General features: G+C 44.1%; 1 protein-coding gene across 1 annotated transcript; it reads right to left on the bottom strand.

Annotated features, from left to right (window-relative positions):
- Nucleotides 1-3,768: 3,768 nt before the first annotated feature.
- On the bottom strand, nt 3,769-15,823 carry LOC109991324 (leucine-rich melanocyte differentiation-associated protein). Its single transcript, XM_065950552.1, has 5 exons — nt 13,221-15,823; nt 9,441-9,694; nt 7,972-8,154; nt 7,821-7,898; nt 3,769-5,209 (listed from the first exon to the last, which is right to left on the bottom strand). Exons 2-5 carry the CDS (start codon nt 9,602-9,604, stop codon nt 5,017-5,019), a joined length of 618 nt encoding a protein of 205 aa, XP_065806624.1. The 5' UTR covers nt 9,605-9,694; nt 13,221-15,823; the 3' UTR covers nt 3,769-5,016.
- Between the last annotated feature and the right edge of the window lie 630 nt (nt 15,824-16,453).

Raw genomic sequence — 16,453 nt, 5'->3', positions numbered from 1 at the left:
ACCATCCTCTCTCTTTTAACAAAAAGGTCCATAACTCAGTAGGGATCCTTTCTGTTATGATGTCAGACACTTACAGAACAACAAACTGAACCTGAAGTGACAAAACAAGAACTTTTAGTACCTCTTTGTACCCCGATATATGTATAGAAAAAAGGCCCAGGGTGTAGAAATATTGAAAATTACCAATCACACGGCATTTGGATGTGTGATTGAGATGCAGCAGTATACCCAAATTACCTTTCAAACTCCTGGATCGTGTATACTTTCATTGCAGCTTCTGTCTCTGGCAACTTGTCCCACTTACCTAACAGTCTTTATTTGAAGTGCCAGGGCCTTGTGTAAACAAGTCAAAGACTTGTTAGAGCAGAAACAAATATGCAGCGAGTCCTTCACTTCACAGCTGGTGTTTGCAGTGGATAAATATGGCTCTTTAAATCGACTCCCTCCAGCTAGAGAAATGATAAACCCACAGTATCATCATGTTTTTATTCAGATTCCCTCTAAACGCTGGACTTTTGCTAAAGGCCTGTACAAGGCGTTAAAGACAAAACCTGCAGAGAGAAAAAGGAGGTAACAAGAATGATTATTAGTTATCAATCAGCTGTTTGGAAATGAGAGCTTTCATGGAGGGAGAGCTGCAGAATCACGCAGCTCAGCCCCAACAAGGTAAAAGGAACTGATTCAGCTGATGACTCACCGTGTTTTATCGCACACATAGCAGAGCCAGAAGTGGAAATACAGAAAATGACTCAACTCAACCAGAGACTGCACGGCGTTCTGCTGCTACAAGTCGACAAACCAAATCTGTTTTGAGTCATTTCTGAAGCAATTTTGTTATATTTTCTTCTCTAGTTAAAAAAACATGCTTCCATTTTTAACAAATCAGTCAAGCCATGTAGTCTCCGAGGTGTAAAAAGTAGAGCTGTCATTAATTAATATCGATTAATATCATGCTATTTTGTCCCTTCAGGCTCACTGTAGATAGTCGTCCTCAGTGTCTCCCTGTAGTCTCAGTGATGTTAAAGGACACTGCTGCATCTTTGAATGTCTCATTTCTCTTTAACAAACTCTCAGACAGCTCAGCTGACGAGTCCAAAGTAATATCCACCTTATGACATCACACATTGACCTTATGACATCACACATTGACCTTTGATACCGTTCCTTTGAGCTGTTTGACCTCAGTTTGGGATCCCTAACCACTTCCTGTTTCTGTGCTTAACTTCATGTCCTAACCTAACCTTCACTCTAAGGGCCCTTTATTTCAAAATAAAAGCACGGATTTCAAACATGCGCTTAAAAATCTGATTAATTGCAATCAACTTTTGAAATGAAGTGTGTGGATTGAAGTGGCAACATGTCGCTAAGTTTGCTCCACATTTAGACCCGTGTCATCAACTACATGATCTCATCTCCAGCTGCCTCTACAGCCTCTTGTTGGCATGTTTAAATAAATAAGAGTTGACCTCATAAACCAACAGTTTAGTTAGGAGCAGGGTGGGGCCTCAGGACTATTTGGGACACGTGGCCACAAATTGCTGCTGACGTAAAACCTTTGAACTATAAAAGAGTTAATTTACGATGCTTGGGTTCAACAAGGCGAAGGATGAAACAATCATATCAGAGAAAGAAGTGAAGCTCGGACCAAACTCAGACTCCTGCTGCTCCTTAAACATTTGATTAGTGTTGTAGTCATGAAAACACTCACCGAGACCAAGACATACCAAGGACTAGAGTTCTCCAAGACCGGCAAGACCAAACCCTTTAAGGATGAGAACCTTTGTAACACACTTGATGAAGGTTCAGAGCATGGGATTTTTTTTTTCCAAGAGCACAGACTTTTAACTGGAGGAATTACTTATATTTATTTCTCAAACTTTTCATACCTATTATAAACCGGCAACTTATGCAAGACATTTGGCACAAGATTAAAGGTCACATATTATTTAAAATCCTCTTCACCATGTTTCTCTAACACTAATAGGTGTCTCCAGTCTGTCTACCAACCCCCCAATGATGAGAAAAGTCCATCCTCTCCGTCTTTTGCCTGCTCCAGAAAATGTGTGCTCAAACAGGCTGTTTGGAGATTTTCCCTTCATGACATCACAAAGGGCAGGAGCCCCTCCCCCAGGTGGGTGACACTCCCACAGCTAGGTGTTTGTTGTGCCCTCTGAGTCTGCCTTCTCACCGTAAACAATAGGACATGGAGGGAGAAAGACCGAGCCGCCCGAGCCCTTCCAGAGAGGGGGCGTGGTCAGATACAGCTCATTAACATTTAAAGGTACAGACACAGAAACAGCCTGTTCTGAGCAGGGCTGAAATAGAGGGGTTTATAGACATGATCAAATACAGGATCAGACTGGATTTAGAACAAGAAACTTCACAGACATGTTTTGAGGAGCTCTGAGACTTATTGAAACTGGTTGAAGAGGAGGAGAATATGTCACCTTTAAATTAAAGTACAATATAATTCTACCATAGTTTCACTGCCGGGCCTAAAAGAGAACATTTGAGTCTTTGAACTAAACAACTGCTTGTGTGTTTATTGTAATTATTACCTGGAGTTTGTGAACAGTGCTGATCTCACGACTCATTCCACAGGAAAGCCGGCTCGAAACCTCGAGCTAAAAACACACACAAACACAAACGACCACCACACACGCTCAAACACTCGAGGGCGATCAGAAAAGACAAAGGCTGTCTGATCTGTTGAAGGAAATGAAACTCTGACTTCCTTCCGAACATTCAGCAGCGGACAATACACTTCACCTACACACACAAACAACACGCATTCAGTAAATATTATGAGCTTGAAAAGTGGACACACAAACACAACACTCACTAGTGACCTAGATGCCATGCTCCTACAGCCTGAGGCCAGGGCAAGACAGAGACAAAACCAAGACTCATCTTGTGTGAAGAGGACGTGTCACTCATTTAGACCTTAACACCGGGAAGGTTGCGGCCGTAACCGGGGGATAAAAATCAAACGAGAAGTTATTTGTTCTTCTAGAAAGAGGTGTTTTCCTTCTAATCACAGTGATGGTGTAAGAATATAGCCGATAAGTGGTGGTCTTGACCAGTCTTGAATAAAAAAACGGAGTCCACCCAGTCTGAGACTGAGACAATTCTACTACAATTCTACAATTCACTTTTATCCAAAGCAACGTACATCGCTCGAGACAAGACTGAGTAAAAATGCTTTTGATTCCGATATAAGACCGAGACCTTCAAAGAGTAAAGTTCCCTCCATGAGTGAGTACCGTATGTGTAAACGTACTTGGCATTAAAGGAGACATTATAGGACGTCTTTTTAAACTTCTGTTTAAGTGTTTATGTCTGTGGAAGGATTTCTAGCTGTGCTTGATGCAGATATCTGTTTACAGAGATTAGTTAAAGCCAAACCGTTGTTAGATAACAGTCTGTGACAGCATTACAACCGATACATTTCCCCCCTCTGCTCCACAGATACCAGAAGCACCAAAGCAGGGAGTTGAGCAGCAGAGACAGGAACTGAGATTAGATCAAAAGAGTAACATGAGGAGGACTGATATGAAACAGAGGATAGAAAAAAAGGGTTTCAAACAAAGCACGAGGAAAGACGTCGGCAAACACGCTGTAGGAACAACAAATATTCCTCCCCAGTTATTTTATTTTTTTAAGTAAAGTTTCATAAACCAGGAAGATGACGTCAATCAGTCACATGCACATGTTCAATTAAAGGATCCTGGAAAATGTAAAAAACCAAACATCACATCAACTGTTGTAAAAAAAAAAAATCTAAAGGGACCAGATCCACGAAATGATTGTGCTGCTTTAGTGGGCGCTAAATCTGTACAAATGAGAGACAAAGATGGCGTCCACAAAGCTCGTGCAAAGAGTGAAATGTGTGCAAACTGCCCTTCTAAGCAGACAGCGTCCTGGGTGCGCCCGTCTCATTTGCATCCATGAAAATTAGGGTATTTTAAAAAGTGCAGAATTTCCCCTTTCCTATGCAAATGAGACTTGTTGTAAAACTGTCTAATTCACAAAGACCAGCGCTCCCTGTCACAGGAAGCTGCAGTGGGGCCATGTCCAAAGAGGGCAGAGGGGAAAGATTTTGCTTACCAGCTTTAAGGTTGGCATGTTGTGCAGATTTTGTGATTTCAGCATTCGTTTAAGGTTTATTCTGACCTTCAAAATAGTGAAAATCTCTTAACTGAAGGTCAACCTTTTAGTAATTTCTGGATCTTTCTGCAGCACAAAATCAACATTTTTGGAAACTTTTGGGAATTTTAATAAAACTTCCTGAACATTTTTGTAAACTTTCTTTAGAAATGATCAGAAACCTTTAAGATTTTATTGTAAACTTCAATGGACTATTTTTCTACCGCTATATTGTGTGTAAGAGCGACTGTAAAGACTGAAATCCCCCCAGTGGGGAATAATAAAACATTTCTGATTCAGAAACAACACATCTGTAAATCAATTAAATAAATTGAAAAATAATCCCAAAAGTATTTTAGAGCCAAACGCGACATCGTTAGATGTTTTAATTTTGCCCAATGTTTAAAAACTCAAAAAAATGTAATTCACCCCGATGTAACATCAAGAAAAACAGCATTTCATTGCATAAGAGAACCTAAATAACCCAGTAACTTTCTGCCCATCAGGTTATCTATCGTATATATTTGTTGCAAAAAGTAAATAATTACTGAACACTTTTCTAAAGTTCAAAGTTTCTCCTGACGTGGTGCTGATAGATCAAGCTGTAAGTCCAGAATATGGAACCCAGTAAACTGTGAAAAACAGCCACAGTGCCCCGTGTCTGTTTAACTTTGCCTCCCTCTAGTGGTCAAACCAGGGAACTACATCAGGGTGTTGAAAATGATGCACTCGGCAGGTAGAATAATTCCTTTTTTTATTTAACAGCTTTATAAAACATTTGAATATTTAACTCAGTGTAAACATGAAAAAGCAGATAAAGGAGGGACTTGGGGGGGGGGGGGGGTGGTGGTTCAAAAACTTCACTATAAACTATTCATCTATGATAGTACTTGACTTTTTCTGCGTGTGCGTTTGTTTCTTTGATGAGTCCTCCTTCCTCCGTCTCCGCCTCTGTCTGCTCTGCTGAAGCCTGTAGGTTTTTCTGGCCTGGGCTCGCTCCTTCTCCAGGACCTCTGTGTCGTCCAGGATCTCGAGGCCTGGAATCTGGCTGATGACATATTGTCTGAAAGGGCAAAGGAAACAAGACACACCTTCAACTTGATGCAGGTGGGGCGCTGGTTTGGTGCTTTGTATTTACATGCTGGCTAATTTTCAGTTGTAGTCCTCCAAATATGTCTTGGTCTCAAGACCCACCAGGGTCTAGACTCCATCCAGGAGGGTATCACCACCACCACCACCACCACCAGGGTCTAGACTCCATCAAGGGGGTATCACCACCACCACCACCACCACCACCAGGGTCTAGACTCCATAGGAGAGAATCTTATCCCGCTGTCGGCCTCTCTACCCCTCTGAGTTCATGAAGTCATCATGACGCAGTCTAGTCGCATATTCAGTCAAAAGATGACAGTTTCATGACTAAAAACCTGAAAAAGGCAGCACAGCTTTATGACAGCACCCTAAAGCTGTGCGTACACCGGACGATTACATTTTTAGTTGTACGTCTAATGAACAAGTTGGGCCGTATGCCAGCCTGTTTGTGCGTCGTTAGTCGCTCAGTGGATGCTTCTCATAATCCTATCCCCTCTTCCTCAGTGAGACATCAGCGGAGAACAGACCTCGTGTGAACAATGGGTGACGTTTTGTTTGTTTTTGCATCTGCTGAGCGCAGAATCCGAACAAAAACAGAGAGGGAACATTGACAGGACAATAAGCAGCAATGCTGAACGGCTCTCACATTACCAGCTTTACAAATAGATTTAGCGCACAGAACTGGTTTTACAAAGTCGGTGCACCTGCTGTGGCATTATGAAAAGACTGCTGAGTCATGCATCTGGAAACCATTTACGTGTTCTTTAAGTACACAAAGGTCTGTCTCAGACGAAATGAAAAGTCACGAGTGTGGGTATTATAACGGGCTACGACTTACATTTTAATCTCATATAAGGAAGGAGACGAAAGCAGCTTTCTTTCACTTGAGAAACATCGCAAAGGTTCGGCTGTTCCTTTCCCAACACGGTGAAACACACATTGTTCATGCTCCTCTAATCCATTCAGAAACTACGATTAAAGGTCCAGTCAGTAAAATGTGTAGTGAGTGAAATGATAAAGTGACCTTACTATATGATCAGACATTAAGGAAACATGTTGAAGTGCTGGCTTCTCTGACAACAATGCAGCAGTCAGTATGTCCTCCTTCTAACTTTAGATTCTGGTCCTGAATGATCTGGATTTGTTTGGACCAGAGGAGGTAGACAGTTTTAAGGCACCCCCACACGACCGTTTTGGACGCCCCTCAGTTTGTCAGATATGAGAGCAGTTATCAGGTCAACAGGTGTTGCAGTGATGGAAGAGGGCAAGAGAAGTGGTTCAGATAGAAGTGATTGTACCCGACCTAAAAAGCCTCTGCATGTTTCTAATAAGCTCCACGAGCAGAAACGTGCTCAAACTAGGATCAATATTGGAGATACTTTTGAAAAATGGAGAGAGGTTAGAACACAGAAAGGTTTACAGACTGATGCAGAGCTGGATAAACACTGAAGCTTCAGAGTCCACCACATGGTGACCTGTGTGAGCAATGACTCTAGAGAGGAGGGGGTGGGGGGAGACCGCTCTCTACAATGTTTAGAATTTGGACTGCAGTACCCATTTTAAACACTAGTTACATACTGCTCCTTTAAGTTGGAACTACCACCTCGGTTGAAGCTGCTTCACAATCCCTCCTTGAGTCTGTCAGGATTGATTTTAAAGTTCTGTTACGGTTGGGTTCTATATTAATAATAATTGGCCATTTTATAATCCTCCACAGCCTTTAAGATCCTCTGCAGCCGGCTCTCCATAAGTAAATCTGGAGCTTAGCTTTTTTTTAACTACACAACTGAACTATGGAACGCAAAATATGCAAACTCTGTGAATCAGTTCACCGATTAGCCGGGCCAGAGCCAGAAAGACTCACAAGTGCAGCTCTCTGCACACTGCCTGATCCCCGAGGAGAAATGTAACGAGCTCTCTTCATGTGTTTGTTTGTTTATATCGCTGTAAATTGATGTGAGAACACAGCAGGATATAATCAGGAGAATTCACCTGGAGCGAGTGGGAGGGGGTGGAGACGTTCATTCCCTGTGATCGCTGCACGACCATAGACTGTCTGCACGCCACCTCTACCATCTCCGTGCTCTAATGAACCTGCTGCATTATGTTTCCTGTTCTCCAGTATGTTCTTCTCCACTCTTTAGATCACATTGAGATTCTGTTCAACTACACGTAGCATTGATAGAAAGACACATATTTTCATTAAAGAGTCGTGTAGAGGGCTCTGTTACTTCGTCTGCCCCTTCCACGGCATTCTTTTTTGTCTTCTCTCAGGAGACCCCCGCCCCCCCTCTCATCGACAGGGATAATCTCCCGCTGTGAGGTGCATGAGTGAACAACGAGATCAGGAGGATTTCAGGAGCAGTCCTCCTGAAATTCTCTAGATATTTTCAGGAGTGCATGTTTGAAATCAGCTTTACTGTCATTTTAAACTTTGCACACTTTGAGTCTCTGCTGTGGTTTCGGGTTTGTCCGCCATTCGGGGGCCCCTACTAGCCTGGGGCCCCAAGCAGTTGCCTGCCTTGCCTGTTGACTAGCAGCGTCTTTGATTAAGAGAACACAAAGTGCTCCTTGGTGCTCACCTGTAGTCTTTGTACTGGGTCAAACTTCCTCCATTGAAATAGCTCGGAGCTGCCTCGTTGTTCATCATACTGAGGATTCTGAAAGCAGAAAAGAAGCGGTGAGGAATAAATGCTTCCTGTGCAGAGATGTTAAAACAGTTCCCTGACTTACTTTATGTTGGGGAACTTCCGTTTGATTTCCTCCACGAACACGGGCAGGTTGTTGATCTTGTTCTTGTTGATGCACACTGTGGTGACGCTCGGCATGTACGGGAACTTGATGTGTGACGTGTAGTTGTTGCAGTCCAGGATCAGCGTGGTGAGCTTCTCCAGACGTCCCAGCAGAGCCGGGTTCCAATAAGGACTCAATGAAGGAGAACACACGGACACAACAGATACACAGAGCCCCTGACACGTCCCCTGACTCGGGCTGTTAGAACACTCTGATATGAAACAAGTTAATCAATCTGATTTTGTCGCAGACGCTCGCTCTGTTAATCAAACAAAAATAAACATTCTGTGTGAACATAAATGACCTCCCTCCAGATTTTCACAAACCGTTGTCTCTTCATTTGCTCATCGATCATGAAGTGTTAAAATGAGAAAGAATTGTCCGAGTTCCCTCTTGCTACATGGCGCTCTCTAGTTAGGACGATTGATTTCAGACACAAGCCTTTTGGGATTCGCTCTAAACACTGCAGTGCTCCTTCAGAAGCTCTGCCCCCTCATCTTAGGACATGCATCAGCAGGGACGCAACTATGACCACTAAATGAACAATGACAATGAATACAGCAGAATCCAGAGAGCCTCCTGCCCGAGGCCAAGTTATTTAAATAAAGAGAATTGCTGTTTGAGGTCAGAGCGTCGTGCATGTGTTGCTACTAAGTTGGCTTGAATCTTGTTGTGTGGCTGTCTTCAGACACTTTGTATGATGACCTTTCACAGACCCCAGGGCTTTGACAGTAAATGATTATTGGTTTTAAACCACATTGCCTCTGTTTAAAGACAGAACAAACATGTTGTTTGTCAGAACACAAAATCCTGTTCTCTGGATGTCCGTCGATGAGTTTCAGCTCATCATGGCAGGCAAACGTCCCCTTTTGCAACCGCTTACCATATTCCATCTTCAGAGAGGATCACCGGCTCCACCCTCCCCAGACTAGAGGACATCTACACGACACGCTGCACCCAGAAGGCCATGGCCATCATCCGGGACACTACACACCCCACTGTCGACTGGGTGCTGTACACACACACAAACAGACTCCAAAACGGCTTCTTACACAGAGGTCACAGCAGCGACGCCGCCCCCCCCCCACCCTCACCCATGACTCTCTGCATCATAGAAGCCTCCTTTCACACTCCCCTGGAGCCCCCACCTCCCCCTTCCTCCTCCATACGCTGACTCTCTGCACCACACAGAATCTTAGATCTTATCCTCCGATCTCTCACACTGTTTCTGTCTGCACGGCCTGTCAGAGTGTGCAGCCCAACATCCATCAAAAACCAACCAAGGTGAAAACGGAGATGACTGTTTCGATGAAGACGGGGGGAATAAAGCAGAAAAAAGAAATAACCACTTGATCAGACATGTGCTTCACATTGCTCTTGCGGTTGTTGGGTTGTTCATAAAAGGATACTCCTCCAGCAGATTGTTACTCAGGTCCAGCACCTCCAGGCTCTCAGTCTGTGGTAGAATAGTCTCATAGGGGATTTCTTTCAGGCCCTGGTACGCAAAAGAAAGCCACTGAAAGCTTGGGGCTTGGCCGGTTTGACTGTGTTGGCCTGAGGATTGATGATCCATGAGAGAAACGTCGGCAGCGTAACCTCTTCAGCTCCAGCTTTTACGGTTGAAGAGTAGGAGAGAATTCAGATGAATGTGTCATGATCAAACCTGGAAGACAGAAGAAAAAACATCCTTTGAGTGGACCTTCTAAAGGCTTACAGTTTTTAGAGCATTTCACATTTCCTACAAAGAAAAAGGCAAAAATTTACAAATCTATAAAAAATAAACAGCCAGGGCTTTATTAGATGGGTCAGCTGAAGAGAGACATTTGGAGGAGAGAGCGGGGGATGACCTGCAGCAAATGGCAGAGGTCAGACCCGAACCCATGGCCGCTGTGGCGAGGACTACAGCCTCCGTACGTTGGGCGCATCATGCACTAACCTCTAGGCTATCAGCGCCCCTGCCCTTTTATCTTAATGGACGCATAAATAGCTTACTAAGTGCATCACATGCCGTGCAGCTTTACAGCTCTATTTCATTATCTACAATCTTCAAACCCATTGGCTGTCATCTGATGACCGTGTATAACCTCAGGTCGCCACGGGCCCGTTACTCAGGGTTTCTAGTTTCCATGTTCTACCTCCTTTGCTTTGGGGTCGTCAGGTTACCAGATCTTTAAACTCTGACATGGAGCAAGCAGGACCACTGGTTATATTCTCTCACACATTCATTCTACTTAGCCCCTCCCTCTCGACCACTTCTCTCTCTTCAGCAGTCAGTTCGTCATTTCATTGAGGTCGCTGCGACCCTCCTCCTCCGCCCCGGTAACCTCCATTCCAGCTCAGCAGACCTCAGAAACCCACTCCTCATCACATCCTGCTTTCTTCTATCACCACCACCAGGGTCCAGACTCCGATCAGGGGGGTAATCAACACCACCACCAGGGTCCAGACTCCATCAGGGGGGTAATCAACACCACCACCAGGGTCCAGACTCCGATCAGGGGAGTATCAACACCACCACCAGTGTCTAGATTCCATCAGGGGGGTAATCAACACCACCACCAGTGTCTAGTCTCCATCAGGGGGGGTAATCAACAACCCAAAAGGGGCTAGACTCCATCAGGGGGGTATCAACACCACCACCAGTGTCTAGACTCCATCAGGGGGGTAATCAACACCACCACCAGTGTCTAGTCTCCATCAGGGGGGGTAATCAACAACCCAAAAGGGGCTAGACTCCATCAGGGGGGTATCAACACCACCACCAGGGTCCAGACTCCGATCAGGGGAGTATCAACACCACCACCAGTGTCTAGATTCCATCAGGGGGGTAATCAACACCACCACCAGTGTCTAGTCTCCATCAGGGGGGGTAATCAACAACCCAAAAGGGGCTAGACTCCATCAGGGGGGTATCAACACCACCACCAGTGTCTAGACTCCATCAGGGGGGTAATCAACACCACCACCAGTGTCTAGTCTCCATCAGGGGGGGTAATCAACAACCCAAAAGGGGCTAGACTCCATCAGGGGGGTATCAACACCACCACCAGTGTCTAGACTCCATCAGGGGGGTATCAACACCACCACCAGTGTCTAGTCTCCATCAGGGGGGGGTATCAACACCACCACCAGTGTCTAGTCTCCATCAGGGGGGGGTATCAACACCACCACCAGTGTCTAGTCTCCATCAGGGGGGGTATTCTATCCTCCTGTCGGCCTCTCTGCCCCTCTGAGTTCATGAAATCATCATGACGGAGTCTAATCTTTTCCTTAACTGTTAAATAAATCATAGTAACTCTAACTTCAGTCTCTTCTGATTTTAATTATAAAGTAAAAATCAAACAATTTCAATATGACAACAACAAAAAATAGAAGTCCTAGGCTCCCATTGGTGGGTAATATCTTGTTTTGAATTAACAAAATTGAAAAGCAAACTCCTGCACACTACCTGCATTGCAAAATACAGTTAAAAGTACTGAAAGAATGAAGATTTGTGGTTTAAAGCTACAGTACTTTTTGGACACTGACGAAATTACCAACCCTGCCTTTAAGCTTTGCCAAACACCAGAACCAGCCACACTCACATTCACACCTATGGGCAACTTAGAGTCACCAGTTAACATAACCAGCATGTCTTTGGACTGTGTGAGGAAGACGGAGTACCCGGAGAGAACCCACACATTAACGGGGAGAACATGCAGACTCCACACAGAGAGGATCCTGACAGACGGGGATTCAAACCAGGAACCTCCTCGCTGCTGCTGCCACCCCGGTAGATTTCTACACCTATTACAAACAATTCAGGCCCTAATGTTTGATTTGTATATCTTAAACTAAGATGTTTATCAGGACTTAAAGGGAACGTGGCTTAAGAAAATAAGTGTAATGACGTATTTATCAGAAGAAGTGCCAGAAGCCCAGGAGGCTTTGTCTTGGCAGCATAAGCCGGACAGAGGTCCCCCAATCTTCAGCGAGGTGATCGGGCACTACTACCACCCGACGTCCCTGACGCCCAGCCTCCACCATCGGACTGCGTCCTCCCCACAACCACAGCCATCCTCAATCATGCACGGCCTGCTCTGACCTCCACCTCAGCGGAGAGGACAAACAAAACAAAAGGAAAAGGATCAGTAAATAAAATTAATGAACTAGAAAGAGGGACAAAATTAGTAAATGAGCAAACAGGATTGCCAAACTCGTCACTGTTTGTTCTCTGTACGTGTTGGATGGTCTCCTTTGTCCACACACAGACTTAAACACTGACGTCTCCTTACCTACACGTCAACTTTAGGTCTACTTCACTCAGACCTCCATCAGTCAGAAGAGTACAAGGACTTAAAATCTTTGATCCTACGACCTTTTCTTCAGAACTGAGTTGAGACTTAACAAGCTGCTCTCGTTGGATGACTTTAAGCGGATGTTAAACGACTTGAGGCGGACACATGTGGCTGTAGATGTTCTTGCTGATGTGTGTGTGTCTTTTAATGTCTAATGATGTATCTTTAGTATTTGTATGTGTGAAACCCTATCTCGGCCAGGACGCTCCTTAAAAGAGATTTTAATCTCAACGAGGTAGAAGAAAGATGATGGGTTAACAAGCTGACACAGTGACCATGTATAAACAGAAATAAACACAAAAATCTGTGAAGAAACACAAAATCTTTCAGTCAAACAGAAGAGAGAATGAAAAAGCTCCTTACAGCCGGCACAACAGGATGAAAGAGAAACGAACAGAAAGGTTAAGATTGTTTTAATAACAGGGCTGCTCTTTGAGTCAAAAGCTTTAAAAATATAACGAGTGATTGGAGCCGGTCTTTTTCACCACACATGACCCGGAGGAAGAGACACAGAAGTAAGAGAGCAGCTGCTAATCAATTAGCACATTAGCGCTCAGCAAAGGACTCCATTTTAGTCAACACAAGGGGTGAAACATCAGGGAAAGTGCGACTGTATCAAAAGTTTAAAGACTTTCCCCCTGACTGACGGATGATCCGGATACTTCTTAGAAAATGTAAGGTTTCTGTTTTTAGTTTTTACTGTAGTTAACAAGTTGTTAGTCGCCTCAGGCTCCACAAACACAGTATAAGAAGTCATCAGACTGGTTTTTGAAACACTAAATGTAAGAAAAGACTCAGCACGCATGTAGTACACATAAGTATGTGGTCGGTGCAATGAGGAGGAGGACTCACCGAGCTGAAGAGGATCCCGTGTATCCTTTCAATGCATGAAAAACCTCTGAGAAGTTCTTACAGCTCGTATAAAAAGCTCTCTTTCATGGCCGGTCTGTAGATCACATGATGGGGATAATCACGTTGCCGCTTAACCTTGTGGTTCGCAGGACCCACTGGCCCAGATCTCCATAACAGCAGCGGATTCTCAGAGAGAGAGAGAGCGAGAGCGAGAGCGAGAGCGAGAGAGAGAGAGAGAGACAGAGAGAGAGAGGACAACAACAACACATGCTTATAAACCACACAGAGGAGCATACATATTTATCATGCCTGCTGTCAGAGGTGCTGCTTGTCAACAGGCAAGGCAGGCAACTGCTTGGGGGCCCCAGGCCAGTAGGGGCCCCCCCCAACAGCTGACAAACTTTGAAACCACAGCATTACCTCAAATTGTGCAAATTTAGCAACAACAGTAGGAAAACTGCCTAAGGGGGCCCCATCTGACAGCAACTCATTCTCAATTCCCTGCTGAGCGTCGCAGCATTATTCCTGTGAAAACCAAAGTTTGCTAATGAAGGAAAATGAGGATGAGTTATCCATCCAGGGGTGGAAAAAGAAAGAGGGAAATTCATTGGAAGGGGGCCCCCAATTGACCCTTGCCTTGGGCCCCAACAGACCCTACAATCACCCCTGCTTGCTGTGCCCAAGAGACAGCTCGGGCGTTGGTCAGAGACATCTGCACGTTACAGGAGCAGAGCAGAGAGAATCACTCCCATGATTCCCAGCCAGCATCATACGTCATCTTTTGTTGTAGGTTTACTTGAGAGCCCCCTGGTGGTGGAATGTACATACTGTGCGTTTAACATATTCACGTCAATACAAGACAGACCTTTCATTATTATTAAGCATGTCTTTGGACTAAGGTAGGAAGCCGGAGTACCCGGAGAGAACCCACACATGTACAGAGAGAACATGCAAGCTCCACACAGAGAGAGGCTCCTGTCAGACGGGGATTCAAACCAGGAACCTCCTCACTGTGAAGCAACAGCGCTAACCAAAGTACAGCTCTATTTAACAACATGAAAACAGTAAAATAATCCTGCTGGCAAAAATTTCATGTTTCGACCCCATTATCAGCCAACAAACAACACCACGGTTTCAGAAATGTTCCCTCCCTCAAGTCCCAACAAATATTTTCATCACATTAGAGCTTCCAGACATGGAAACCAAACAGAACTAATCTACAACACTGTTTGTCTGTTAAATTGCGGTCATCTGATTAAACACAAATTCAATTAATTAAAATAAACAGGATTTGAAGACAGAGTGAGCGCTGCAGGAGCAAAATCAAAACATCAAGTTTGAAAATGTAATTATATGTAATTTCTGGACATAAAACTTCCTGACACAGCTAGAGAATCAAGAGGTCTAACCAGATTAATTTATTAAATAAAAAGCTTCAACTTTTTAAAATCTCAATTTACACGACTCTGATTTTTCATGTTGATTAGTTTTCAGCCAAACAAACACAAATTTCCAGTCACCGACTCTCATTATTTAAAGGTCACATATTCTCCTCCTCTTCAACCGGTGTAAATAAGTCTCAGAGCTCCTCAAAACATGTCTGTGAAGTTTCTTGTTCTAAATCCACTCTGATCCTGTATTTGATCATGTCTATAAACCTCTCTATTTCAGCCCTGCTCAGAACAGGGTGTTTCTGTGTCTGTACCTTTAAATATGTAAATGAGCTGTGTCTGACCACGCCCCCTCTCTGGAAGGGCTTGAGTGTACTCTGGCTTTCTCGCTCAATGTCCTATTGTTTACGGTGAGAAGGCAGACTCAGAGGGCAGAACAAACACCTAGCTGTGGGAGTGTCACCCACCTGGGGGAGGGGTTACTGCCCTTTGTGATGTCATGAAGGGAAAATCTCCAAACGGCCTGTTCGAGCACACATTTTGGTGGAGCAGGCAGGCACTTCTGCCAAAGTGGCGCAGGCAGAAGACGGAGAGGATGGACTTATCTCATCACTGGGGGGTTTGAACACAGACTAGAGACACATATTAGTGTTAGAGAAACATGGGGAAGTGGATTTAGAAGAATGTGACCTTTAAAATTAAGTACCAGTCATTGCAAGTGTACTAAAGTTAGCAGCAGCTCAGCTCACAGCCCCCAAAACCATGCAGAAGAGAATAGGAGAAACAGATTTTAAAATCAAACCGCCTCATTTAGTGTTTTTTACTGGTTTTTTATAACGGGATCTGTCTGTTTGGTAGCAGAAGCAACTGATGAGATAATTCTTGGCCCAGTAAACTTGAGTGTGATTAGATTAAAGAAGGAATCCTTACCTTAAAACGAGCCGGCAGCTGCTCAGCTCCCAGCCTCCTTTTAACATCACATGCCCTCAAGAGAAACAAATCTGAAAAACCTCAGATATTTTTAAAATGAAACCGCTTTATTCAGACCATTTCTAATCCAGGTCTGGCTGTTTTGAAGAGGATGAGACCTCTGCAGATTAATTTTGGGCTCCTGAATAATATGCAGAGGTTTCATTAGAAATTGTGAATGATGAAAACTTGTGTTGTAGTACCGGTACTTGAAATCAGTCTTGGTCTCGACACCACTTTTTGAAGGTTTCGTCTCGGAATCGAAAGCATATGTACTCGGTCTTGTCTCGGTCTCAGGCTGGGCGGACTCCAGATTTTAAATCAAAACCGGTCAAGACCACCACTGATTTGCTATTTTTCCACAACATTACTGTGATTAGAAGGAAAACACCTCTTTCTAAAAGAACAAATAACTTTAAACCATTTGTAGTAATTTTTATCCCCTTCTTATGACCGCAACCTTCCCGGTGTTACGGTCTAAGTGAGTGACACGCCTGCTGCACACAAGATGATTCTTCAGTGATATTTTTGGTCTTGGTCTTGACTCTGTCTCAGAGCACTCTGGTCTCAGGTATGTCTTGGTCTCGGGTATGTCTTGGTCTCGGGTATGCCTTGGTCTTGGTCTTGACTACAACACAAAATAATTTTTAGACTTGGTAAAGTTTAGAATCTGTCATGTCGATGCGGCTGCAATGCTCTGTGTGCAACATGGCAGCAAAAAAACCCCAAAAGTGCAGAGATTTGTCTGAGAAGATGTCGACTCGGGGTCGATGATTTTATATTTTCCACTTTTAGAGAGTCATCCCTCAAATAAATCTTAAAAAACAACCTGTGATCTTTACATTTAGACGAAAACTTTCAGTGGTTAATTAA

The sequence above is a fragment of the Labrus bergylta genome, chromosome 22 (genome assembly GCF_963930695.1).
Source record: "Labrus bergylta chromosome 22, fLabBer1.1, whole genome shotgun sequence".
NCBI classification, from domain to species: domain Eukaryota; kingdom Metazoa; phylum Chordata; class Actinopteri; order Labriformes; family Labridae; genus Labrus; species Labrus bergylta.
This window is presented reverse-complemented; position numbering and strand designations above follow the sequence as displayed.

Bases quoted from the DNA above. Each gene is read 5' to 3' on its own strand.
- LOC109991324 (XM_065950552.1), bottom strand. From the start codon at position 9,604: ATGGATCATCAATCCTCAGGCCAACACAGTCAAACCGGCCAAGCCCCA. The intron at 8,155-9,440 runs GTATCCTTTTAT...GAGTCCTTATTG, and splicing joins AGTAACAATCTGCTGGAGGA to GAACCCGGCTCTGCTGGGAC. The intron at 5,210-7,820 runs GTGAGCACCAAG...TTGCCCTTTCAG, and splicing joins ACCCAGTACAAAGACTACAG to ACAATATGTCATCAGCCAGA.